The sequence below is a fragment of the Scyliorhinus torazame genome, chromosome 13, assembly GCF_047496885.1.
Source record: "Scyliorhinus torazame isolate Kashiwa2021f chromosome 13, sScyTor2.1, whole genome shotgun sequence".
NCBI classification, from domain to species: Eukaryota; Metazoa; Chordata; class Chondrichthyes; order Carcharhiniformes; family Scyliorhinidae; genus Scyliorhinus; species Scyliorhinus torazame.
The window spans coordinates 7,797,156-7,823,745 of NC_092719.1; the positions used below are offsets into that span (position 1 = coordinate 7,797,156).

Below are 26,590 nucleotides of genomic sequence, written 5' to 3' on the forward strand. Positions count from 1 at the left end.
CCCCAGTCTTGGTTTATGAGACTTATCTGTAGTTTCCTGTGCCGTCCCCTGGTAATGATGCACAAACACCCTTGCACAGTTCCACCCATGCCAAGAGCAAACCCCCTCAGATACCACAGCCAGTGGTGTGAAGCATGGCAGCTATGAGGCACATCACAGCAACCAGAGGTCAACTCTCTTGCTAACTGGGGCATGCTCAAATGGTTTGTTGTTTGATCAAACCGTTCTCAACTTTATTTGGAATATATCTAGGCACTTCGACATTTCTTCAAACATCAGCACATTTTTCTCAGACACCAGAATGTGGTCCAACATAGCAATGTAAGAGTAACTTATCCTTCAAAATTGTGTGGGTTTACATTTGGTGACTATCCCACTGCTTCGCGTCACAGCTACTGTGCAACTTCCAAAATTAGGTTTAGGCAGCATCTGATACTCCCATCATTCCAGCATCCACATCATCGGGAATTTTATTGCAATAATGAAGATAAGTTATTTGTCCAATGAGTGAGCTCAATACTTGTTTAGCGGCCACTCGATTCATTGGTGAGGCCAAGAGATAATCTGACATGAAGAATATTTCAGTCTCTTTCTACTCACTCCACTCGAATACTCCATATTGACAGGAACTGATATCAGTGCACCCAATGGTAACGAGCAGGTTCCAGTAACAGGCTGCTCGGACTTGTAGACTGGATCATGGGACGAGTATCCTAAGAGGGCTGCTGTAATAAATTCTAAATTATGCCAGCAGTTTCCCTTGTTTAATGTTTCCAGCAATACAGACAACATAGCAATAGTGCTGCAACATATCATTACACACCCATAACAGGTTACTCGATCTTACATTCCAATTTAAAGAGTTGTGACAAATTAGTTGTTGGGTTTTGGAAGAACGTGCCCATCAAAGGGAATGACACAGGGACGTATGGTTCCAGGGGTACTGAATGCCCTCAGTACCTTGACTTAACAAGTCTTCGTAAATGGCCCAAGACAGTGAATGTCAGCAGTTTAGTCTTGCCCAATGCGCTTGACCTGTTTGGGGGAATTGAATCATTATTAACGGGGGAACTATGGACAGTCACTCTCGGCTTAGTCTTAAGTTCAGTGACCATAGAATCCCTACAGTGCAGAAGCCCATTGGGTCAGCACCGACGCTGTGAAAGAGCACTCTACCTAGGCCCACTCCCCGCCCTAATTCTGTAAGCCCGTGCATTGATCATGGCCAATCCACCTAACGTGCACATTTTTGTACTGTGAGAGGAAATCCACGCAGACACGGGGAGAATGTGCAAACTCCACACAGCCAGTCAACCAAGGCCGGTACTGAACCCGGGTCCCCGGCGTTGTGAGGCAGTAGTGTGCCGCCCGGTTCCTGCAGAAATTGAAATTGGCTCATTCAAGGTTAAATCCATGACCCTGACTTAAAATATCTTTTACAAACGGAACCATGGTTTTTGCACCATTCAGTCTGATTTGCTGCTGTTTTTTTTTTCAGTAATCCTGAATACAATGACATTATTGGCATGGAGGCAAAAGCAGATTACTGAGGTTGCTGGAGGTGTGAAATCACAAGAAAATGCTGGAAACACTGCAAGCCGGGCTGCATGTGTTGACGGAGAAACAGTTATTTTTTTTCAGGCTGAGTTGTTGCACAGTGGTTAGCACAGCTGCCTCACAGTTCCAGGGTCCCAGGTTCAATTCTGGCCTCGGGTGACTGTCTGTGCTTGCCAATTATCTGTCGGCCACTCTCAACTGGTGCATTCTTCATGCCAATGCCCCTATCAGAGTCCACTTGCCAACCAATCAGCATTCTCTTCTCATGCCAGTATAAATTGTTGTTTTCCCCTTAAATCGGTATTCTTACAAAGTACCTTTTTTTAAAATAAATATATTTTATTAAAGTTTTTCGATCAAACAAAAATTTCCCATTTTACAGCTTTGTAATAATATATACATTGATCATTTTTTAAATAAATAATATGCTAACTAACGGCAACTGCCAACAACAAAATAAGAAACAACAGAAATAATAACTAAAATAAGTAACTTTGTGAAATCAAATATAAATAACTAATATAAAACCCCTGAGGACCCAAATGAGCCCCCCCCCCCTCCCCCCTGGGTTGCTGCTGCTACCTTTCCTATTTTCCCTTATCGCTCTGCGGGATAGTTGAGGAACGGTTGCCACTGCCTGGTGAACCCTTGAGCCGAACCTCTTAGTGCGTACTTTATCCGCTCCAATTTTATGAACCCTGCCATGTCATTGATCCAGGCCTCCACACCCGGGGGCTTAGCTTCTTTCCACATAAGTAGAATCCTTCGCTGGGCTACTAGGGACGCAAAGGCCAAAACATCGGTCTCTCTCGCCTCCTGCACTCCCGGCTCATCTGCAACCCCAAATATAGCCAACCCCCAGCCTGGTTCGACCCGGACCCCCACCACCTTTGAAATCACTTTTGCCACACCCACCCAGAACCCATGCAATACCGGACATGACCAAAACATGTGGGTGTGGTTCGCCGGGCTTCCCGCGCATCTCCCGCACCTATCCTCCACTCCAAAAAATCTACTCAGCCTTGCTCCAGTCATATGCGCCCTGTGTAGAACCTTGAATTGTATCAGGCTGAGCCTGGCACACGAGGACGAAGAGTTTACCCTACTTAGGGCATCTGCCCACAGCCCCTCCTCAATCTCTTCCCCCAGCTCCTCCTCCCATTTTCCCTTCAGCTCCTCAATCATTGTCTCCCCCTCGTCTCTCATTTCCCTATATATATCTGACACCCTACCATCACCCACCCATGCCCCCGAAATCACTCTGCCCTGGATCTCTTGCGCCGGGAGCTGCGGAAATTCCCTCACCTGTTGCCCCACAAATGCCCTCACTTGCATATAGCGAAATGCATTCCCAGGTGGCAACCCATATTTTTCTGTCAGTGCTCCCAGACTCGCGAACGTCCCGTCTAAGAACAAGTCCTTCAATTTCGCAATTCCTACTCGCTGCCAAGATTTAAATCCCCCATCTATCCTTCCCGGGACGAACCTATGGTTGTTCCTTATCGGGGACCACACTGAGGCATCCGTCACTCCCTTATGTCGTCTCCACTGCCCCCAAATTTTCAGAGTTGCCACCACCACTGGGTTTGTGGTGTATTTTTCCGGGGAGAACGGTAACGGCGCCGTCGCCAGTGCTTTCAGACTAGTTCCCCTACAGGACGCCATCTCCAATCTTTTCCACGCCGCTCCTTCCCCTTCCCTCATCCACTTACATATCATTGACACGTTGGCGGCACAATAATAATCACTTAGACTCGGCAGTGCCAGTCCCCCTCTGTCCCTACAGCGCTGTACTTTACCCTTGGGGTCTTTCCAGCCCACACAAAGCTCATAATACTCTTGTCCACCTTCTTAAAAAAAAGCCTTTGTAATCAGTACAGGGAGGCACTGGAACACAAAAAGAAACCTCGGAAGGACCACCATTTTAACCGCCTGCACCCTGCCAGCCAATGACAGGAGCGCCATGTCCCACCTCCTAAAGTCCTCTTCCATCTGCTCTACCAGTCGTGCCAAGTTAAGCTTATGCAAGGTTCCCCAGTTCCTGGCCACCTGGATCCCTAAATACCGGAAATCCCTTGTTACCCTCCTCAACGGTAAATCGTCTATTCCCCTGCCCTGTTCCCCAGGGTGCATCACAAACAGTTCACTCTTCCCCATATTCAATTTATATCCTGAAAATTCTCCAAACTCCCCGAGTGTCTGCATTATCTCAGGCATCCCCTCCACTGGGTCCGCGACATACAACAACAAATCATCCGTGTATAATGACACCCGATGCTCTTCTCCTCCTCTAAGTACCCCCCTCCACTTCCTAGAGCCCCTCAGCGCTATGGCCAGTGGCTCAATTGCCAACGCAAACAGTAACGGGGACATCCCTGTCTTGTACCCCTATATAGTCGTAAGTGGTCAGATCGTTGCCTATTTGTAATCACACTTGCCACCGGGGCCCTGTACAGGAGCTGAACCCATCTAATGAACCCCTCTCCAAATCCAAACCTCCTCAGTACTTCCCACAGGTAGTCCCACTCTACTCTATCAAATGCTTTCTCTGCATCCATCGCCACCACTATCTCCGCCTCCCCCTCCGGTGGGGGCATCATCATCACCCCCAGCAGCCTCCGTATATTAGCATTCAATTGCCTCCCTTTAACAAACCCCGTTTGATCATCATGCACCACCCCAGGGACACAGTCCTCTATCCTCGTCGCCATCGCCTTGGCCAAAAGCTTGGCATCTACGTTCAAGAGGGAAATAGGCCTGTATGACCCGCACTGCAGCGGGTCCTTGTCTCTTTTCAGGATCAGCGATATCGTCGCCTCCGACATCGTCGGGGGTAGTGTCCCCCTTTCCCTAGCCTCATTAAAGGTTCTCGTCAGAAGTGGGGCCAGCAGGTCCACGTATTTCCTATAGAACTCCACCGGGAACCCATCCGGTCCCGGGGCCTTCCCTGCCTGCATGTTCCCAATTCCTTTTACCACCTCCTCCACCTCAATCTGCGCTCCCAGTCCTGTCATCACCTGTTCCTCAACCTTCGGGAACTCCAGCTGGTCTAGGAAACGCATCATTCCCTCTTTCCCTTCCGGGGGTTGAGCCTTATATAGCCTCTCGTAAAATACCTTAAACACCCCGTTCACCCTCTCCGCTCCGCGTTCCATCTTTCCCTCCTCGTCTCTAACCCCTCCGATCTTTCTCGCGGCCCCCCTCTTCCTAAGTTGTTGGGCCAGCAGCCGGCTCGCCTTCTCTCCATATTCACACTGCACTCCCTGTGCCTTCCTCCATTGTGCCTCCGCCTTACCCGTGGTCAACAAGTCAAAGTCCGTGTGCAATCTCTGTCTTTCCCTGTATAGCCCTTCATCTGGAGCCTCCGCATATTGCCTATCCACCCTCAAAATCTCCCTCAACAATCTCTCCCTTTCTTTACCCTCTTGTTTCCCCTTATGGAGATCAGCTCCCCTCTAACCACCGCCTTCAGCGCCTCCCAGACCACTCCCACCTGGACCTCTCCGTCATCATTAATCTCTAGGTACCTTTCAATACATCCCCTCACCCTTCCACATACCCACTCGTCCGCCAACAGTCCCATATCTAATCTCCAGAGTGGGCGCTGTTCCTTTTCCTCTCCTACTTCCAGATCTACCCAATGTGGGGCATGATCTGAAATGGCTATAGCCGAATATTCCGTTCCTGCCACCTTCGGGATCAGCGCCCTTCCCAGGACAAAGAAGTCTATCCGGGAGTACACTTTGTGGACATGGGAGAAGAAGGAAAACTCTTTACTCCTTGGCCTAGTAAATCTCCAGGGATCTACTCCTCCCATCTGCTCCATAAAGCCCTTAAGCACCTTGGCCGCTGCCGGCCTCCTCCCGGTCCTAGATCTGGACCGGTCCAGCACCGTGTTGAAGTCCCCCCCCCCCCCATTACCAACTTTCCCATCTCCAGGTCCGGGATGCGCCCCAACATACGCTTCATAAAGTTCACGTCATCCCAGTTCGGGTCATATACATTCACCAGCACCACCGCCTCACCTTGCAATCTGCCACTCACCATCACGTATCTACCCCCACTGTCCGCCACTATGGTCTTCGCCTCAAACAATACCCGTTTCCCCACCAGTATTGCCACCCCTCTATTTTTCGCATCCAAGCCCGAGTGGAATACCTGTCCCACCCATCCTTTTCTTAATCTGACCTGATCCGCCAGTTTCAGGTGCGTCTCCTGAAGCATGACCACGTCTGCCTTTAGCTTCTTTAGGTGCGCAAGTACCCTTGCCCTCTTAATCGGCCCATTCAACCCTCTCACGTTCCACGTGATCAACCGGGTTGGGGGGCTCTTTACCCCCCCCCACCCTCGTCGACTAGCCATCCCCTTTTTTAGACCAGCTCCTCACCCGGTTCCCACGCACCCGCTTATCCCCCCGACGGCGCCCTCCCATCCCATCCCGTAACAGCTCCCCCTTCCCCTTAGCAGCAGCAACCCAGTTAACACCCCCCCCCCCCCCCCCCCCCCGGCTAGATCCCTCTCTAGCTTAGTTGCTCCCCCCATATTGCTTCCGGAAGTCAGCAAACTCTGGCTGACCTCGGCTTCCCCCGTTTATCCTTAGCCTCCCATTATGTGAGGCCCCCTCCTTCCTGCGCCCCCTTTTCCCGCCACAATTTCCATAGCGCGGGAGCTTCCCTCTCGGCCCCGCCCCTGATGGTGCAGCTCCCTCTCTCCTTCCCCCTCCCTTCCCCACCGGCGCCCACATTCCTTCGTGTGTCTCCCCCCTTCGAGGGGAAAGAAAATTTTCCCCCATCTGATTCACAGTCCCTTACCACCACCTCACTACTTCATTTCAAACACTCTTTCTCCAATCTAGTCCAACTTCTCCTCTTCAATAAATGTCCACGCCTCTACTGCCGTCTCGAAGTAGTGGTGTTTACCCTGGTATGTAACCCACAGTCTTGCCGGCTGCAACATTCCAAACTTCACTTTCCTCTTGTGGAGCACCGCCTTGGCCCGATTGAAACTCGCCATCCTTCTCGCCACCTCTGCACTCCAATCCTGATACACGCGGATCACCGCGTTCTCCCACCTGCTGCTCCGTGTCTTTTTCGCCCATCTCAGGACCATCTCCCTGTCCTTGTAGCGGTGGAACCTCACCACTATTGCTCGAGGTATTTCTCCTGCCTTTGGTCTTCTCACGAGGACTCGATACCCTCCCTCCACTTCCAGGGGGCCCGTCGGGGCCTCAGCTCCCATTAACGTATGAAGCATCGTGCTCACATACGCCCCAACGTCGGCTCCCTCTGCCCCTTCGGGAAGACCCAAGATTCTTAAGTTCTTCCTCCTCGAGCTATTTTCCAGGGCTTCCAGTCTCTCCATACACCTCTTATGTAGTGCCTCGTGCATCTCCGTCTTCACCACCAAGCCCTGTATCTCGTCCTCATTCTCGGCAGCTTTTGCCTTCACTCCACGGAGCTCCATCTCTTGGGTCTTCTGCGCCTCCTTTAACCCCTCAATCGCCTGCAGCATCGGCGCCAGCACCTCCTTCTTGAGCTCCTCTACACATCGCCGGAGGAACTCCTGCTGTTCCAGGCCCCATACCAACTGGCCTCCCTCCACCACCATCTTGCTTCTCACTTCCCTTCTTTGCCGCTGCTCCAGAGGATCCTCCGCAATCTGGACGCTATTATCTCTTCTGTCCATTCACATCCGGGGGGACTCCCTTCTATGTCGCCTCACAGTGGGTTTAGCCTTTGAAAATTGCCGTTGGGGCTCCCGATAAGAGCCCAAACGTCCGTCAAAACGGGAGGTGCTGAAACGTGCGACTTAGCTGGTCATCGCCGCAGCCGGAAGTCATCCTTACAAAGTATCTTGAGTGCAAGACAAAAAGCTTCGCCATGTCTCTTTTCAGCAATACTCGAATTCTGTTCAACCAAACGAATACTAACAGTATGAAGTTAAGTTCTGAACGGTGGTAATCTATGGTGACTGTGCGGAGTCTGCACGTTCTCCCCGTGTCTGCGTGGGTTTCCTCCGGGTGCTCCAGTTTCCTCCCATAAGTCCTGAAAGATGTGCTTGTTGAGTGAAGTGGACATTCTGAATTCTCCCTCTGTGTACCCAAATTGGTGCTGGAATTTGGCGACTAGGGGCTTTTCACAGTAACTTCATTGCAGTGTTAATGTAAGCCCACTTGTGACAGTAATAAATATTATTATTACATTGGTTGGGGTATTCCAATACCATTCAGGGAAACATGTTTGACAAGGTTCACACCCCTGGTTACTGCTGAGCCCTCGTTCAAGTGTCTGCATATTTACATAGGTGTGGTCTGGATCAGGTTTCGTGCAAAACCTGTTAATACTGAGGCGGGGAAAGAAAGTGAACGACTTGGCGTTCTAATTGCTGAGGAACTGTAACATCAAGGAAATGTATCTTGGCATTGGGAAAGGGAGGGTGAAAACTGGAGGATAAAGAGATTGAAGCCCCCTAGATGAGCAGCAGGGTAGCATAGTGGTTAGCACAATTGCTCCACAGCTCCAGGGTCCCAGGTTCGATTCCTGGCTTGGGTCACTGTCCGTGCAGAGTGTGTGCGTGGGTTTCCTCCGGGGGCTCCGGTTTCCTCCCACAAGTCCAAAGATGTGCAGGTTAGGTGGATTGGCCATGCTAAATTGCCCTTAGTGTTGGGTGGGGTTACTGGGTTATGGGGATAGGGTGGAGGTGTGGACCTTGGGTAGGGTGCTCTTTCCAAGAGCCGGTGCAGACTCGATGGGCTGAATGGCCTCCTTCTGCACTGTAAATTCTATGATTCTAGATGTGCAAGGCAAGATCCAGTTGGCTCACAGACTAGTGAGATGACCAATCTTGTTCGGTTGCCTGTTCTACACATGTTAACATCCCTCACACATCAGGAACTATTTGGCTCGAGGGAATTGCCATTTTTTTGTCCTGCCATTGGAACTGTCTGCCAGGCCGTCCCTGCTACTGTCTTTACAAAGCCTCCGAACGTCAAACTATGACCTGTCTGTGTCTTGCCTGCTGCTAATTTGTACCCTTTTGTAATTTTTTACATTCATGGGTTAACCTGAAATCCTACATCAGATTAATCATTTTTGCTTCATTTAGTTCCTTCATGTGTAAGATTCCTCCGTGCTCGTAAAATCAAGAGCTTTCCTGGTTATTTTTCCCCCTCATACTTTAGTCATCGGACTTTCTTTCACAGCACTTTCAGGTCTTGCATTTCTAATGTGCTTTGGTTACCAACGTTGGCAATCATACAAGGTATAGTTTGAAAGCACCATGTTCGAGGAAAAAACAAGGATTGGACCTGGGACTGTCTGCTCTGTAAACACTCTGAGCCATAACTAATGAATTATGTGTAGCAGGTCCAGTAAAGATAAGTGCTTTTAGAAATTGACTCCTGCAGTGGGGAGTGAAAAAGGAGAGAACGGAGAGATTGGGTGATTAGTAGAACTCGTACACTAAAGAAGTTGGCATCTAGGGATTATTAAGGATTGGGCGGCCCGGTAGCACAGTTGCTTCACAGCTCCAGGGTCCCAGGTTCGATTCCTGACTTGGGTCACTGTACGGAGTCTGCACATCTTCCCTGTGCCTGCGTTGGTTTCCTCCGGGTGCTCCGGTTTCCTCCCACTGTCCAAAGATGTGCAGGTTAGGGGATTGGCCATGCTAAATTGCCCCTTAGTGTCCAAATAGGTGAGATGGGGTTACTGGGTTACATGGATAGGGTGGAGGTGTGGACTTAGGTAGGGTGCTCTCCAAGGGCCGTTACAGACTCGATGGGCCGAATGGCCTCCTTCTGCACTGTAAATTCTATGCATTATGAAAGTTTTCTATGCATCAGAGTAGCCAATTGTTGGAAAGCTTTTCAGAAAAAAGTTTTTTTTTTCTCTACAAAATGTTTGTCCAGTGTTGTCCATTCCACGTGCTCAGAATAATATCCCCTTCAGCTTTTCCATGTTTCCACTTCTCTCACACTAGGGACACATTTCCGTAACAGCCTTCCAGAACAGGCGCCGGAATGTGGCGACTAGGGGCTTTTCACAGTAACATTATTGAAGCCTACTTGTGACAATAAGCGATTATTATTATTATTACATCAACACTGCAATGAAGTTCCTGTGAAAAGCCCCAGTCGTCACATTCCGACGCCTGTTCGGGTACACAGAGGGAGAGTTCAGAATGTCCAAATTATCTAACAAGCACGTCTTTTGGGACTTGTGGGAGGAAACTGGAGCACCCGGAGGAAACCCACGCAGTCACGGGGAGAACGTGCAGACAGTGACCCAAGCTGGGAATCAAACCTGGGACCCTAGCGCTGTGCAGCAACAGTGCTAATCAATCACCTCTGTTGGGGACCCAAGGGTTCCATCTTCGGTCATTTTAATGTACAAGCATGTCCTTCAGAGGAGGCATTAAATAGAGTCAGTGTTTTGTCTGTCCTGGAAATTCATGGGAACATTCAAGACCCCATAAGACATGTTTCCTGGCCAACATTCTGCCTCCAACAAAGACAGATTAACATAACATGGGGTTATTCACCACCATTCTTGTTCTGCAGTGTTAATTCTGGAATGTAGCTGTATGTAACCAAAAAATGCCTGTGAGGTTATGTGACTATAACTCCCCCCACCCCACCCCCCCCCCCCTCCTCCTCCTCCTAATCTCAAACCCTCACGAAATTAAAGAGAAAACACTCAGCTCCGAAGAAGAGCCATCAGGACTCGAAACGTTAACTCTGGTTTCTCTCGCCACAAGATGCCTCCAGACATCCCCCCCCCCCCCCCCCCCCCGCTTTAAGACACCTGCGTTCCAATCGCTTGCTCAGTCTCCTTTCCCATTGATCCCTGTTTTAATAAAAGAAAACTCCCCTTCCTGTCTCTGCGCCAAGGAAGTGGTGATGCTGATCGGAGTGGCTGCCTGTGGCATTGACACCCGCAACATCTCTCCCCCCCCCACACACACAGTTTGTGTGCTGGCCTGCCGGGGGTTAAATCTCCAAGCAAGCACGCACTTCCGAGATCGCAGTTTGACATCATTGTTTATGGGAGTAAGGCACTTCTGGAGATACTGCTGTCCCGGGGATTTGCAGCTCCAAATCTTCAGCCTGTGCGGAGATCACAGACAGAGAGACTTCCAGGAGCTCAGTCCCCCTCTTTCCAGGTCCACGGGAATCCCGGCGATTTTAAGATGCCTCGAGGAGTTGGTAAGTTTCATTACCCTCAAGTGATTTCCCTGGCGTTAGGCTTTAGGGCGAGGCTGTTGCTGCAGCTCTGCAATAAATTTCTGCATTGAGACAAGTCAGCTCGGTAGCATTGTGGTTAGCACAATTGCTTCACAGCTCCAGGGTCCCAGGTTAAATTCCGGCTTGGGTCACTGTCTGTGCGGAGTCTGCACATCCTCCCCGTGTGTGCGTGGGTTTCCTTCGGGTGCTCCGGTTTCCTCCCACAGTCCAAAGATGTGCAGGTTAGGTGGATTGGCCATGATAAATTGCCCTTAGTGTCCAAAATTGCCCTTAGAGTTGGGTGGGGTTATGGGGATAGGGTGGAGGTGTTGACCTTGGGTAGGGTGCTCTTTCCAAGAGCTGGTGCAGACTCGATGGGCCGAATGGCCTCCTTCTGCACTGTTAATTCTATGATAATCAGCAGAGCCAGCGTGGAAGAGTCGTTTTTTTTAAAAATGGAAATTGCTTTTCAGGGTATTAATTATATTGATGTAAATACTCACCCATGTAACAACCCATTAGGGACCGCCAGCTGACTGAGGGTACTTATTGACCCAGCATTTCTATATTGCCATTGATCCGCTTTGCTAGGGCGTTAGTTTGAAAATAAAACTGTGTGGAACATGTCCAGGCGACATGTCTAAGTTGTATTGAAATACATTGGAACTGTCCCCGTATTTGTGATTGAAAACATCTTGCAGAGAGAGAGAGAGCTCGCCTTCCAACAGGCAGTTCAGTGTCCCCCTGTGCCTGGCTTGTATGTAAAAGGGTAAAAAGGCTGTGCCAATGTGAGGGAAGACCTGAAGTCACATCTTGCCCCGTCCTTGAAATTAATTGGCAGGATGTGGACTTTGCTGGCAAGTCCAGCATTTACTGCTCACCCCTTAATTGTCCTTGGCACCACTTTTTCCGGGTAGTTTTAAGAGTCAGCCAAAGTTCTCTGGAGTCACATACGGACTGGGCTGGGTAAGGAAGACCGATCTCATTCCCCAAAATACATTAGTGAAGCAGATTGGATTTTATGATAATCTATTAGCCTTATCGTCACCTTTACAGGCACGCTCTATTTATTCCAGATTTATTTATTCCCATACTGGCCTCCCCGAACAGGCACCGGAATGTGGCGACTAGGAGCTTTTCACAGTAACTTCATTGAGCTTCATTGAAGCCTACTTGTGACAATAAGTGATTATTATCATTATTTAATTAATTTAATTTATGATTTCTAACTACCATGACAGGATTTGAAATCATGTCTCTGGATCATTGGTACAGGTCTCTGATATCCAGTAACCATTATGGATTCCACTCCACCCTCCCTACCAAATTACTGCTCATGTCATGATTTGAGTTTTGCTGAAAACAAAGAGACACCCTGACAAAGTTTTTCACCTTGCACTTATCAGGACTGATGCAAGAGTGCCAAATTTCAAAAGGGAGCAACAATTTATACTTCATCAGAAAAGGGTGCTGATTAGTTGGTAAATCAGCTCTGATTGGTTGTGGTATTGCCATGTAGAATGCACCAGAGATCTATTGTCCCCTTTGTTTCTGCTTAATTCAAAAAAGGACATAATGCCTGGACATGTTCCTTTCGTTTGTAAAGTACAAGGGCCCCTGTGTCTGAAGCTTCTAGCAAGTGTGCGTGACCCATCCTTGTGTGCCTGACTGATAATCGTAAACTGGTTAAGAGTGTAATTCTTACCAAACTTGGGGTGGTTATTTTGTTGGCTAGGATTAATAGGTAACTGCATGGCACTGTGTCAGTATATACTACCAGAATAGAGGTTCTCTTTGTGTTGGATTAAGTGATCTCTGTGGGTTGGGAGTAGAAGTGTTACAATTGGCCCAAGTATCAAGGTCCAAAAGAGGGAAAACAAGTCAGCCATGGTTCCCCCTCCTGATCATTTCGCAGTGCCTCCGACTGGGAATTGCACTGGGTAATGGAAGGCTTGGGCTCACCCTGTGATGCTCCCCATGATCAAACACCCCACTCATACTGAAAAGTAGTCACAGTGGACAGGCACTGTGATTATTTGGGATAAATGGAACTGGACCCGGAAAAGAAACCGGCCTAATGGCTTAATGGTAAACTGTTCATGTGCCTGTAAAGTATGGATATCTATCGCGGCATGGTAGCAATGGGCAGCATGGTAGCACAGTGGGTAGTGCTGTTGCTTCACAGCTCTAGGGTCCCAGGTTCGATTCCCGGCTTGGGTCACTGTCTGTGCAGAGTCTGCACGTTCTCCCCGTATCTGCGTGGGTTTCCTCCGGGTGCTCCAGTTTCCTCCCACAGTCCAAAGATGTGCAGGTTAGATGGATTGGCCATGTTAAATTGCCCCTTAGTGTCCAAAAGGTTAGGTGGGGTTACGGGGATAGGGTGGAGGCGTGGGATTAAGTACGGTGCTCTTTCCAAGGGCTTGATGGGCCGAATGGCCTCCTTCACTGTAAATTCTATGATCTATCAGCTCCGATCATCACATATAAATAGCATATCTATATAACCCATTGATCTGAACAGATCTAATTGAGTAGAATTGAGTCCACCTCTTGATTTATCATTACTGGTAACCATTGATTATTGATGATCGCACAATTATTGTACCACGAGAAAAATTCAAAAAATAAATGTCCACAACATAAAGTGTGTTGCAGCCATTGACTTACTTCTGAATTGGGGGCACTGTTGTAAGGTAGGAAGCCAGGTACACAGTAAGCTGCCACGAGCAACAATGTAATAATGATCAGACAGCCTTTTTTTTTTTTTGCAAGTTGATTCCGACAAAACACAGCTGATACCGTGGACACGGTGACTAGCGCTGTACATCCACAATGTTCTCCCACAGTTATTTAAATCAGTTCTCTCAGCATTCATGAGGGCATCCAGCGAGATATGAACAAGGGACTTTAGAAGCTCTAAGGAACCCTGTTGTTGCACCTAATCCACACACTGAAAATGGTGAGAAAAACATAACGTAAAAATATTAACAGAACTTTTTCTTATTTTCTTCCACCTTCTCCAATTTTTCTTCCCCTCTTTCATTTCACTTATCTTCTCAGTGTTCAATATTCCTGCTTTTCATTATTCCTCTTTGCATTTTCTGCCTAGAGTTTGCTATTCAGCTGCAATGTGATCTTAAATGCATGCAAATTTAATCTCGCTCACGTGTGAGAGTGGTGCTCATCAGAGCTATTTATTTAGATTTTTTAATATAAATTTAGTGCACCCAATTAATTTTTTCCAATTAAGGGGCAATTTAGCATGGCCAATCCACCTAGCCTGCACATCTTTGGGTTGTGGGAGCGAAACCCACGCAAACACGGGGAGAATGTGCAAACTGCACACGGACAGTGACCCAGAGCCGGGATCGAACCTGGGACCTCGGCGCCGTGAGGCTGCAGGGCTAACCCACATCTGAGCTATTTATATGCAAATAGCTACAGGGATGAGTTCAGGCTTTCTCCCTTTGTTCATCAGGCATGCTTATAATAATAATCTTTATTGTCAGAAGTAGGCTTACATTGCAACAAACTTACTGTGAAAAGCCCCTAGTCGCCACATTCCGGCGCCTGTTCGGGTACACTGAGGGAGAATTCAGAATGTCCAAATCACTTAACAGCACGTCTTTTGGGACTTGTGGGAGGAAACCGGAGCACCCGGAGGAAACCCACACAGACACGGGGAGAACGTGCAGACTCCGCACAGACAGTGACCCAAGCCGGGAATCAAACCTGGGACCTTGACGCTGTGAAGCCACAGTGCTAACCACTGTGCTGCCGTGCTGCCCATAGTTTTGACAAATTGTGCGTGTTGTGAGTTGACATTTTAAATCAAAAGTATGATGTTCTAACGTACCTTTTGGGTTCAGACGTTGTAAAGGATATAATTAATTGAAATAAATAAACTCTTGTATAGATTTATATTAAATCTAATTATCTGTCCTTTGGTTTTCCTAAGCAAACAGTTTTTGAAAGAAGTAGATTAACACCCCATTCCTAGGCTATTATCAGTCCTGTTCTGTTTCGCATGTCCCCGCAGGAGGCATAGTTTTTCCAAGTCAGTTCTTCGTTTCTATCTTCGCCCCATCACCCTGTTCAATCCTGCCTCAAGCTTGCTTCTCTAGTTGGTTGGGGTGGGTGGAGGGGGGGTGGGGGTGTTGATGAGAGGGTTCTCCGCTTGCACAAACCTCCAGACTTCTCCCCCTAAATGACTATGTCTCATTTGCAACTCCGACGGATGGGCCATTGCGTCCAGATGCCCGGGAACCACATTACTTGGAAGCTTCTCTTCTCCCAGCTCACCATTGGCTAACACTCCATAAGGGTGACCAAAGGATATACTCAAGGCCACCCTAGCTAACCACTGTGCCACCGTGATGAACTCATGAATCCAGAATTGGGGCTCCTCAATCATACGAAGCCTGACAGACGTCATCCTTGATTTCGAGGGGTCGCCGATGACCACTTCTTCTATGCTTTGTCTGTTGGGGATGAATCTCGAAATCTCTAACCTCCTGCACTCGAGGCATCCCTCCCTTAAAGTCTCTGCCTCATTTCTCCTCTTGCCACCATCAAAGGCCTTTCTCCGCGATTATTCCTTTCGTTTCTCTCCCCACCTAAACCTTTCTCCTTGGGGTCCATCCTTTTTAAGCCATATTAGTTTCCATGAACAGCACAATAGGTACACACGTAGTCGTCACTGATGTGGGCAGGGTGTGAGAGAATAGAAATCATACAGAGTGTGCTATTGTTCCTCTATCCACCACTGTGTAAAACCACCCACTCACTGCTGCATATTAAGCTGGGCGTTTTATTTGTAACCGTGTAGCAATTATTCAGTGTGAATTATTGTCCCATAAAACATTTCTGGACATAGGAATTTCCAGGAATAGATTGCCGATTTTCATTTCTCCGAGGGCTCCCAGTAGTGATCTTCTGACCATTAATCTTGCACTGTGAAAATGATTTGCCTCTTAAATGGTTTAAAGCTGCAATTTAATACAGTGAATATAAACTACATAAGTGTCATTCTTGTGATTTATGAAAGTGCCTGATCCCCTCAGTTTGATTGCTTTCCCATTCACTCATTTGCTATCTGTGTAAATGAGTGAATTCCCTTGGATTGGGGAGCAAGAGAAATAAAAGTTGGCGTTTATTTTACTTGTCCTTAGAAACACAATCCAGCTACACCTGACGTTGGCGGGGAGGGTCCAGGTGGTAAAAATGCACGTTCTGCCAAGGTTCCTGTTTGTATTCCAGACCCTCCCGATCTTCATCCTAAAGGCCTTTTTCCAGAAACTGGATGCAGCGATTTCGGAGTTTATATGGGCGGGAAGGTACCCAGGATGAAGAGGGCCCTGTTACAGAGGCAGAAAGGTGGGGTTGGCGTTACCAAACCTGTTGCATTATTACTGGGGGGCGAATGCGTAGATGGTGAGGCGGTGGAGAGAAGGAGGGGGGTTAGAGTGGTTAGATGGAGGAGGAGTTCTTTAGGGGGTTCCAGCCTGAGGGCCATGGTGACGGCGTCACTTCCGTCGACACCGGGGAGGTACATGGTGAGCCTGGCGGTACAGTCCACGATTAGGGTGTGGAATCAGTTGAGACATTTTAGGACGGAGGGGATGTCGGTGCGGACACCGTTGTGTGAGAACTATGGGTTTAAGCCTGGGGAGACGGATGGCATGTGTAGGAGTTGGAGGGTGGCAGGGCTGGTGAGCGATCTATATCTGGAGGAGAGGTTTGAGGGTCTGGAAGCGCTGCGGGAGAGGGGGAGCTGCCGAAGGGGAGCGAGTTCAGGTAGTTGCAAGTGAGGGACTTTGTGTGGAAGGAATGGAGAGGATTTCCCAAGCTGTCAAAGTACATCCTGTTGGAGCGGTTGCTGCTCCCAGATGTGGAAGGGGAGGGCAGGATTGGTGATATATGTGGGAGGCTGGGGGAACAAGGGGGAGTGCAGTGGTGAGGATTAAGGAGAAATGGGAGGAGTAGCTGGGGTGGGGGAGGGATAGGATGGGGAGTATGGAGTGAGAGGATGCTTCGGGTACGTTCAACCTCGTGTACGAGCATGAGTTTGATTCAGTTTAAGGTGGTGCACAGGGTGCACATGACTTGGGGGAGGATGAATGGGTTCTTCCAGAAAGTGCAGATGAGAGTGAGAAGTGTGGGCGAGGACCAGCAAATCATGCACATGTGGTCTGGGGCTGTGAGAAGTTGGAGAGATACTGGGAAGGGGTTCTCGGGACCCTATCGAAGATTGTGGGGGTAGCGGCCGAGCCGGACCCAATGGTGGCGATTTTTGGGGTATCGGAAATGCCAGAGCTGATGGAGGGAAGGAAGGCCGACGTTGTGGCCTTCGCATCTCTTGTTGCCCGGTGAAGGATTCTGTTGGAATGGCGGTCGACACGGGGCAGCACGGTAGCATAGTGGTTAGCACAATTGCTTCACAGCTCCAGGGTCCCAGGTTCGATTCCGGCTTGGGTCACTGTCTGTGCGGAGTCTGCACATCCTCCCCGTGTGTGCGTGGGTTTCCTCTGGGTGCTCCGGTTTCCTCCCACAGTCCAAAGATGTGCAGGTTAGGTGGATTGGCCATGATAAATTGCCCTTAGTGTCCAAAATTTCCCTTAGTGTCACAATTGCACGAGTGTCAAAAGCCCTTCCTCACTGTTCAAATGTAACGGTTGTTGGGCAGTTCAATTATGGGGCTTTAAAGCAAAATCCATTTGTGTATTCATCAGCCCTTTCCAGTCGTGGTGCGTGGACCTCAATCAGAAATTGGAACTCTGGTCCATTTGTTTTCATCATCCGAGGTTATTTGTATTTGTAATCTGTATGAGTTCAAATCCTCACATTTAGAGAATTTAAATTCAATTTATGGTGCGGAGTCTGCACGTTCTCCCCGTGTCTGCGTGGGTTTCCTCCGGGTGTTCCGGTTTCCTCCCACAGTCCAAAGATGTGCGGGTTAGGTGGATTGGCCATGATAAATTGCCCCTTAGTGTCCAACGGTTAGGTTGGTTTGGGGGAAGGGTGGAGGCGTGGGTTTGGGTAGGGTGCACTTTCCAAGGGCCGGGGCAGACTTGATGGGCCGAATGGCCATCTTCTGCACTGTAGATTCTATGATTCTATTGAATAAACCTGGTATCGGTAAAGTTGACCATGAAGCTATCAGATTGTCGATTTTAGAAAACCCAACTGGTTAGCGAATAGAACTCGAGAGCAGGTAATCTGTTGCCTTTCCTCGTCTGAGACCCAGACATGACTCCAGACCCACATCAATGTGGTTGACTATTGATTGCCCTCTGAGTTGACCTGACAAGCCACTCCTTTGCCACAAATTGGCTGCAATGGACTGCAGCGGTACAAGAAGGCTACTCACCATCAGCTTTTCAAACAATTCGGGATGGGCAATAAACACTGAGCTTGCCAGTAAGTCCACAGGCCATGAATGGAAAGAGTAAAACACTGATACAGCAGAGAATATGAACGAAATAGTGATCTCGATTGAGTTGAGTATTACAAAGAGACTTGTAGTTATCCAGGGAGAAGTTGGACCACATTCTTTGCTTTATGAGAAGTCTGAAGGTGCTCTGAAAGTAATTGGTTCATTACGGGGAATAAGTGCTGTTTCATTTTTCCAAAATATACCGTATTCACAATATTTATTGAAGTACATTTCATGACTGTTTAAAGTTGACATTAACAAAAGTTGTAAACCAAATCTGTTTCTCCCAGTATTGTACATTACACACCGTGTTTACAATTACGATGGAGTGCGATAATAATCTTTATTATTGTCACAAGTAGGCTTACATTAACACTGCAATGAAGTTGCTGTGAAAAGCCCCTAGTCGTCACATTCCGGCGCCTGTACTCGGGTACATGGAGGAAGAATTCAGAATGTCCAATTCACCCAACAGCACGTCTTTCGGGACTTGTGGGAGGAAACCGGAGCACCCGGAGGAAACCCACGCAGACACGGGGAGAACGTGCAGACTCCGCACAGGCAGTGACCCAAGCCGGGAATCGAACCTGGGACCCTGGCTCTGTGAAGCAACAGTGCTAAGGGTGTCGGTCTCTTCTGTATCGAACATCAGCTGTTGTGGCCAGTTCCTGACCGACAGTAATAAAGACAGAAAATGCTGGCGGCATCTGTGGCGATAGAAACAGAGCTAGCGGTTTGCGTCCCAATGTCCTCTGGGATTCCAGATGTTTACTCTGTTTCTCTCGCCACAGATGCTGCCAGACCAGCTGCGTTTCTGAACATGTTTTGCTTTTTATTTCATATCTCAGCATCTGCACTATTTTGCTTTTATTTTCACGAGTGACAGTCCCCTCTGCCTCGGGCACAGATGATTAGCCCGAGGTCGATGGACGTTTCTTCTTCCTGGCATGGGAACAGCCCGGAGATGGCAGAATCCTGTGGCACGCAGCTGCCCAGAATGAACCTCAACAAAATCAACCGTGCCTCATTCCAGATCGTCTTTGCTAAGGCGAATTCCAGAATGCGGCGGACAACAATCTCTTCCCCACCGCAGCCCCCTCGAGAGCGATGTGCAGAGGGGCGGGGGCGGGGGGGTGGGGGGGGGGGGGGTGGGGGGGGAGATTCCGGAAGGACCTGCCCCTGAGCGCCCGCCTCACCAGCCAAAGCTACATCTTGTTTTTTGTCTGAAAGTTCTGATGATGGGGTTTTCTGCCAAATGGGTTTGAGAGTCTGCTCAGGAACATCCAACAGGACCCACCACCTCCAGTTCCCGCAGGGCCTCAAAGACATTACGGGCAACCCACTGCCTGATGAACATGTGGTCAAAAGTGTTTTTTTGTCCAGTCTTTTCCGCTAGGGGCAGATAGCATGGCATGGTTCAACTGAATAGAGCGTTCCACTAGCCAGACCCTTCCTTCGCCACATCGAGGACAGGTAGAACCTCAGCGTGTAGACACAGTTGCCGTTTGCTTACCGAGGCTCCATGAACAGCTTGACGCAGTTGCACACAAAGGTGGCCATCAGGATGAGGGCTTTGACAAAGAGTAATCCAGATTCTAAACATTAAGCTCCCCTTCTCTCTCCACAGATACTGGCAGGCCTGCTGAGATTGTCCGGCATTTTCTGTTTTTTCAGGATTGGATTGGATTTGTTTATTGTCACGTGTACCGAGGTACAGTGAAAAGTATTTTTCTGCGAGCAGCTCAACAGATCATTAAATACATGGGAGAAAAGGGAATAAAAGAAAATACATAATAGGGCAACACAACATATACAATGTAACTACATAAGCACTGGCATCGGATGAAGCATACAGGGTGTAGTGTTAATGAGGTCAGTCCATAAGAGGATCATTTAGGAGTCTGGTGACAGTGGAGAAGAAGCTGTTTTTGAGTCTGTTCGTGTGTGTTCTCAGACTTCTGTATCTCCTGCCCGATGGAAGAAGTTGGAAGAGCGAGTAAGCCGGGTGGGAGGGATCTTTGATTATGCTGCCCGCTTTCCCCAGGCAGCGGGAGGTGTAGATGGAGTCAATGGATGGGAGCAAGGTTCGTGTGATGGACTGGGCGGTGTTCACGACTCTCTGAGGTTTCTTGCGGTCCTGGGCCGAGCAGTTGCCATACCAGGCTGTGATGCAGCCCGATAGGATGCTTTCTATGGTGCATCTGTAAAAGTTGGTAAGGGTTAATGTGGACATGCCGAATTTCCTTAGTTTCCTGAGGAAGTATAGGCGCTGTTGTGCTTTCTTGGTGATAGTGTCGACGTGGGTGGACCAGGACAGATTTTTGGAGATGTGCACCCCTAGGAATTTGAAACTGCTAACCATCTCCACCTCGGCCCCGTTGATGCTGACAGGGGTGTGTACAGTACTTTGCTTCCTGAAGTCAATGACCAGCTCTTTAGTTTTGCTGGCATTGAGGGAGAGATTGTTGTCGCTACACCACTCCACTAGGTTCTCTATCTACCGCCTGTATTCTGACTCGTCGTTATTCAAGATCAGGCCCACTATGGTCGTATCGTCAGCAAACTTGTAGATGGAGTTGGAACCAAGTTTTGCCATGCAGTCGTGTGTGTACAGGGAGTAGAGTAGGGGGCTAAGTACGCAGCCTTGCGGGGCCCCGGTGTTGAGGACTATTGTGGAGGAGGTGTTGTTGTTCATTCTTACTGATTGTGGTCTGTTGGTCAGAAAATCGAGGATCCAGTTGAGGGCGATATCGGGTATGTTTGTCCCAGAGGTTTGTAGATTGTGTCCCTGTGGACCTGGAGGCACCAGGTAAAGGGGAAGAATGCTCAGGTGATCATCACGGTGCAGGAATGAGGTCTGGGTCAAAGCTGCGTCCTGTAAGGCAACGGAGAGAGTGGCCTCACAACTGAACACTGGGTTTTTACCCGCCGTGGAGAGGGAGTGTTTCTGAGTGATGTTTTTGTTGCACTCTGGTTACTCACTCCTTCCTGCTTTTTGTACTTACTCTGGCCCATCCGAACCATATCCGCAACATCTTCAAGCAGTGATAACGGTGAAGAGGACAAACGATACGTCAGCCCAGGTCTCAAAGACTGAGATTTCTGTCACGTGTACCGAGATGCAGCGAAACGTATTGTTTTGCATAGAGTCCAGTCAGATCGCTCCATACATGAAAAACATGGAACATATGATAAATACATCAGGATACATAGATAGCGGGTGACGTATACGGTATATAGTGCGAAGAGCATGGCTTTGCTCTTGCTGTGATTTACGTTGGCTCCCGAGGCCCCTTCGAACTGTTCGCAGATACTCTTCCTGCACACTGACAGTCGACCAGACAGTGACAACGACCATGTACAGGGAAGATTTGACCAGAGTACCTCCAGTACCTGAGATTATCACCCCTCTTACAGCTGCACTTTTCCTGATGGACTTTGCATAAGGTTCAATACTACAAACAAGGCAGGGTGGGGAGGACAGCCTTGCCTTATTCCAGATTGGAAGGGACAGCTTTCCAATTCCCACTTGTTGATTGAAACTGCGCCGGTGGCTCAGTGGTTAGCACTGCTGCCTCACGGCGCTGAGGACCCAGGTTCTGCCCCGCGTCACTGTCTGTGTGGAATTTGCACATCCTCCCCATGTTCGTGCGGGTCTCACTCCCACAACCCAAAGACGAGCATGGTCGGTGGATTGGCCGCGCTAAATTGGGGAACAAAAATAATTGGGTACTCTAAACTTTTTTCAAAACTGCGCCACTGGTGTTTGCGTAGAGCATCAGGATGGATCACCAACTCCAGAGCAGACTTGACTCGATTGGTGATGAGACCTTGGACAGAATGTTATAGTCTAGGTGAAGCCAATGGATCACCAATGGCTGATGTCGTCCCTCTCCCGCTTCCGTTTGTCGATAAAAGGGATGAGGCTTTCCATGCTTCCAGCCAGAAGCAGACCCTCCCACACTTCAATCAGGTTTGGGCCAATCCTGTCACATGCAGATGAATATAGGTCCACGAGTAAGCCCTCGCTTCTGGGAGTTTTATTCGTCTCGGAGGACCAGACTGCGTCTGTCCAGAGAGTAACGGTTTGTCCAACCTCTCTTGCTCATTGTCAGCTAAGAACTGCGTGATGGAGGACTGGGAGGCTGTGCTGCCTGTGGGCTCACATCCTACTATCCGGCATTAAAGGATTTTCAGATCCTCAGCATGTCAGGCTGTGATGACGTTACCGAGCTGTCTAGTTCCTTCTGGTAGCTGGTCACAGAGCTGTCTCTGTGTCCCGTTTGGAAGGAGAAACGCCAGCACATCCCATCCTGCTCCACGGAGCGGACTCGAGGGTTGGAAGATGACTTTGGAGGCCTCTGCAGCACTGCTGGCTCTGCTTTTTATGCACTGGTTGACATTGCCCATCAAGTTCCTGGGTGATCTATTTTAACACACTCATTACCTTTATTAGTGTGCTAAAAACAGCACACTCAAGAGGGCTAATCTCCTTTCGTGCTATTAACCTACGCAGTAGTTGAATATCGTGTGTGCGGGTGAAAGGGTAATGCAAATTATGAAGTATTCAGGTGAAATGGTCAGAATTATAGATTAAATCCAGCAATCCCTGTGCAGTTTTGAAACCTGTGGCATCACAGGGTTGGCCACAGCTGTTCAATATCTGTGTGTTTGAAAGATGTTTTTAATTGTAAAATGTTCGTCAAGTGGCGACGTGTATTAATCACCAAACAACAATCTACTGCTTGGATAACGTGGCAGATTAATAGACTCAAGGTCAAACAATCAAAGTGCAATTACTGAGCTTGTTGGGAAGACTACAATAATGTTATCGTGTTTTAATTGATGTTTGATCTATTGAAATGACAGGGCCACCTAAACTATTTATAACTTCAATCATTCATGCACGCAATTAAAACTCTAATTTCCCTTGAAGCCTGTGCCACTAAAGCTTCTAGTATTTTCAGGCAATGTAACACTCTGACGTCCTCATGGGTCCTTATGGATTCGCACCCTGCTGTGTCAGTGAAACCTTGCTGTCAACTGGTTCCCAGAATCCTGTCACTACTGCCTCTGGCCAGCTGACGGGGAGCAACAGATCTCAAAACTCCTCATCTTCTACAGCGATACGCATTGTCTCTACTCACTGTGCAGTGTGCCTCCGAATTACATAGAATATACAGCACAGGGAGAGGCCATTTGGCCCAACCAGTCCCTGCTGGTATTTTATGCTCCACCCCAGACTCCTACCCTCTCTCTTCGCTGTAACCCTCCATTCCCATCTCCCTCATTCGCTGGTGTAACCTTTCCGCAAATCCATTTACACTATTCACCTCAACCATTCCCGGTGGTAGCAAGTTCCACATTCTCACCACTCTGCGTAAAACGAATTCTCCTAGATGCTTTCCTTGGTGCCTGTCTTGTTTTGGTGGCCCCTAGTTTTACTCTTCACCCCAAAGGGCAACATTCTCTCTTTAAAGACCACCGTTAGGTCACTCCTCAACCTACTCTTCGAGATAAAAAAAATACTCTCTTCCTGTTCATCCTTGAAATCTCACAGTCTTGGCATCATCCAATGAATGGATTTCTGTGAATTGTGGGGTGGGGCCAGGTCTACATTCCTCCCACCAGGAGGTGGTGTTGCATGTCTGCATCCCAGTGTCCAGAGTCACTGTGTCGATTGATACAAACTGGCTGTAAGCTCTCTTAATGCACTTTAGTTTGTAAGGACCTGGAGACTGTCATGATAGTCAGATAAACAGCATGGTGCAAACATACATTCACACTGATGGACAGATCAATGGACCAATCAATACACACACAACATCACAGCCAATCACAGGCAAAAGCATACACAGTATAAAACGGGGAACACGACACTTCCCGCTCATTCCAGCAGGAGACAGCTCAGGGGACAGAGCTCACAGCAAGCGACTCAGACATTCACCATGTGCTGAGTGCTTCTCCAAGATGGTGTTAGGGCTAGGCCCACAGGTTAGAGGGTGATGAACGAACCACAGTAACCAGTTTACAGATGTTATTATTGTTAATAATAAAACTGAGTTGTACCATCCGCAACCGTGTTGGTTCGTCTGTGTAGCAGAGCACCCAACACGACAGAGACCATCCGATGTAAGAATCAACTGAGCACAGTAACAACGTGAGATGTATGTTTCCAAGTTGGACTTGTGTTAAAGAATCTGCAGCACCAAAAATCAGCCCTAACGTCATCGTTAAGGGCAAGTTTTATTACATTTTATTTCAAATGTACATTCCCCACTGCCTTAAGTGTAGATTGCTTTCCTTCCATTCTCGGAGGCACAACTATTTATATTTATAGAGCACCTTTAACGTAATGGAATGTTCCAAGGAACTCCACCAGCACTTAATAAAACTAAGTGTGAGACTGGAACGCGTGAGGAAATATTACTAAAACCAAGGTCAACGAGGCATGTTTGAAGAAGTGACTTAAAGGAGGGGAGCGAGGTGGGGAGGGAATTCCTCGACAGTTGAAGTCACCCCCCCCCCAGCAGCCACGTCTGGGTCCTCTGTACAGCCTGAGATGGCCAGGGTCTAATCAAAGGGGGAACTACCTGTTGTACAGATTCACTAACCCACTGCAACAACCACAGGATATGTGTTCATTTAAAAATACTGTCGTATCGGGGTTGGAGGAGCACCTTGAATCTGCCAGCCATTCATTGAGCTACACCTCAATTCTGCCCACCTTAGCCCATGTTCCTTGATATCCTTAGCCAACATGGATAACAATAATTTGCTTTAAATGGTACCTGCTGCCAAGGAACTTCACAGGTGGAGATAGACCATCGCAATAAGACACGGAAAACATGCTTGAGCTTCAGACAGAGGAGGCTACAATGCGGAAGACACCAGCTTTAACATGAGCCTATTGAGGGTTCTCGATGCATCGTCTCTATGAGCAGGCGAACAAAGATTACTTTGGCCCAGCAGGTTTCTGGGTAAGAAATACTTATGACTATGCAGACCTCAACCAGGTGTGAGAATTCCTTCTGCCGAGCCAGTTTTGGGGTTCAGGAAGAAGCTCGGCTGGACAAAAGACGTTATCTCCTGTTGTTAAAAGGATGTTCGTTCATAGGGCGCACTTGACGATGGAGCGTATGAGTGTGTTCTTCTCGGTGGGGGGCAGGGGGGGGGGAGATGTCCTAGGGGGTCCGGCGAACCATGTGCGCGTGTTTTGGTCTTACCCCAGGCTTGATGATTTTTCGGGCTCCTTTTGCAAACCAATATCAGGGATTCTAGGGGTTAAGGTGGAGCCGTGCCCAATGGTGGCCATAGTTGGAGTTTCAGACTTGCCAGAGCCGCAGGCGGGGAAGAAGGCAAATGTTTTGGCCTTCGCCGCTCTAATAACCGGGAGACCAGTCTTGCTCAGGTAGAGACTTTGTCTTGGTTAGGGGACCTGGTGGATTTTCTGCACCTGGAGAAGATAAAGTACACTGTGAGAGAGTCGGGGGGACGGGTTTTAATCAAGGTCGCTGCCGTTCATTACCTTTATTGAGGAGATGGCTACAGTCAGCTGTAAGTGGGGGGGGGGAAGGTTGGTCTGTTTGCTAGAGCTTTCTTTGGGAGAGGGGGAATGCGGGAGCGTTACGAGGGGTAATCCTTGATACGAGGCTGGGTTAAGTTGGATGGGGTTGCGTTGGAGATAATGTAACATTTGTTTCAACGATTTGAATATTTTGTATGTTACAAAAAACAATTTGAATAAAAATATATATTTTTTAAAAGGCTGCTCGTTTCAGGAATCACTAAAAAGCACTTTAATCCCAGTTCTCCGTGCCATGGGAGTGCTGGCACAGTCATTTCTCATGTAATTTACAAACCTTCTTGGACATCTCCGCGTTGTTCCGTCAGCTTGTCGGACGTTGTGCCTGAAATGTTAGGCCGTGCCCAGCTCAACGCTGGCAGCTGGTTTGAACCGGCAGAACAGCGAGGATCCGCTAAATTCAGCCGCAAGACAGAGATCTAAGGATCCCTGGGGAAATGAAGGAGAAGATCAAACAGCCCCACCCCCCGTCCTGATGAACGGTTAGCGAGCCGATGTTGGGCTGAATTGAGCGCGGGCACTGGGAACCTGGCGTTCGCCCAGTTCGGAGTGCCGACTCACGCATTTCGGTAATGCCTGCCGGTTTTATTTTACGGGAGGCGGCCGGTTGGAAGGCCATGTCAATGTTAGCCACCCAATTCGGGAAGATGGTCGGGTGGGTCAGGCGGAGGTGGGCGGGGGGGGGGGGGGGGGGCAGTGGCTGGCAGCTCTGCTGGGGTATGTGAACACGCTGGGTTCACGAAAGGGTCTAAATGGCAGATGAAAATTGTCAAGGGTGTCAGTCTGGAGGAGG

The 26,590-nt window shown here is 48.7% G+C and overlaps 1 protein-coding gene across 1 annotated transcript in view; it reads left to right on the top strand.

Moving 5' to 3' along the window:
* Positions 1 to 10,470: 10,470 nt before the first annotated feature.
* The window catches only part of pfkfb3 (6-phosphofructo-2-kinase/fructose-2,6-biphosphatase 3), a 116,646-nt gene continuing 100,526 nt past the window's right edge, over positions 10,471 to 26,590 (top strand). Inside the window, exon 1 of the mRNA XM_072471026.1 lies at positions 10,471 to 10,759. Coding sequence (XP_072327127.1) covers positions 10,744 to 10,759 — 16 coding nt within the window. The 5' untranslated portion in view covers positions 10,471 to 10,743. The remainder of the gene's footprint in view (positions 10,760 to 26,590) is intronic.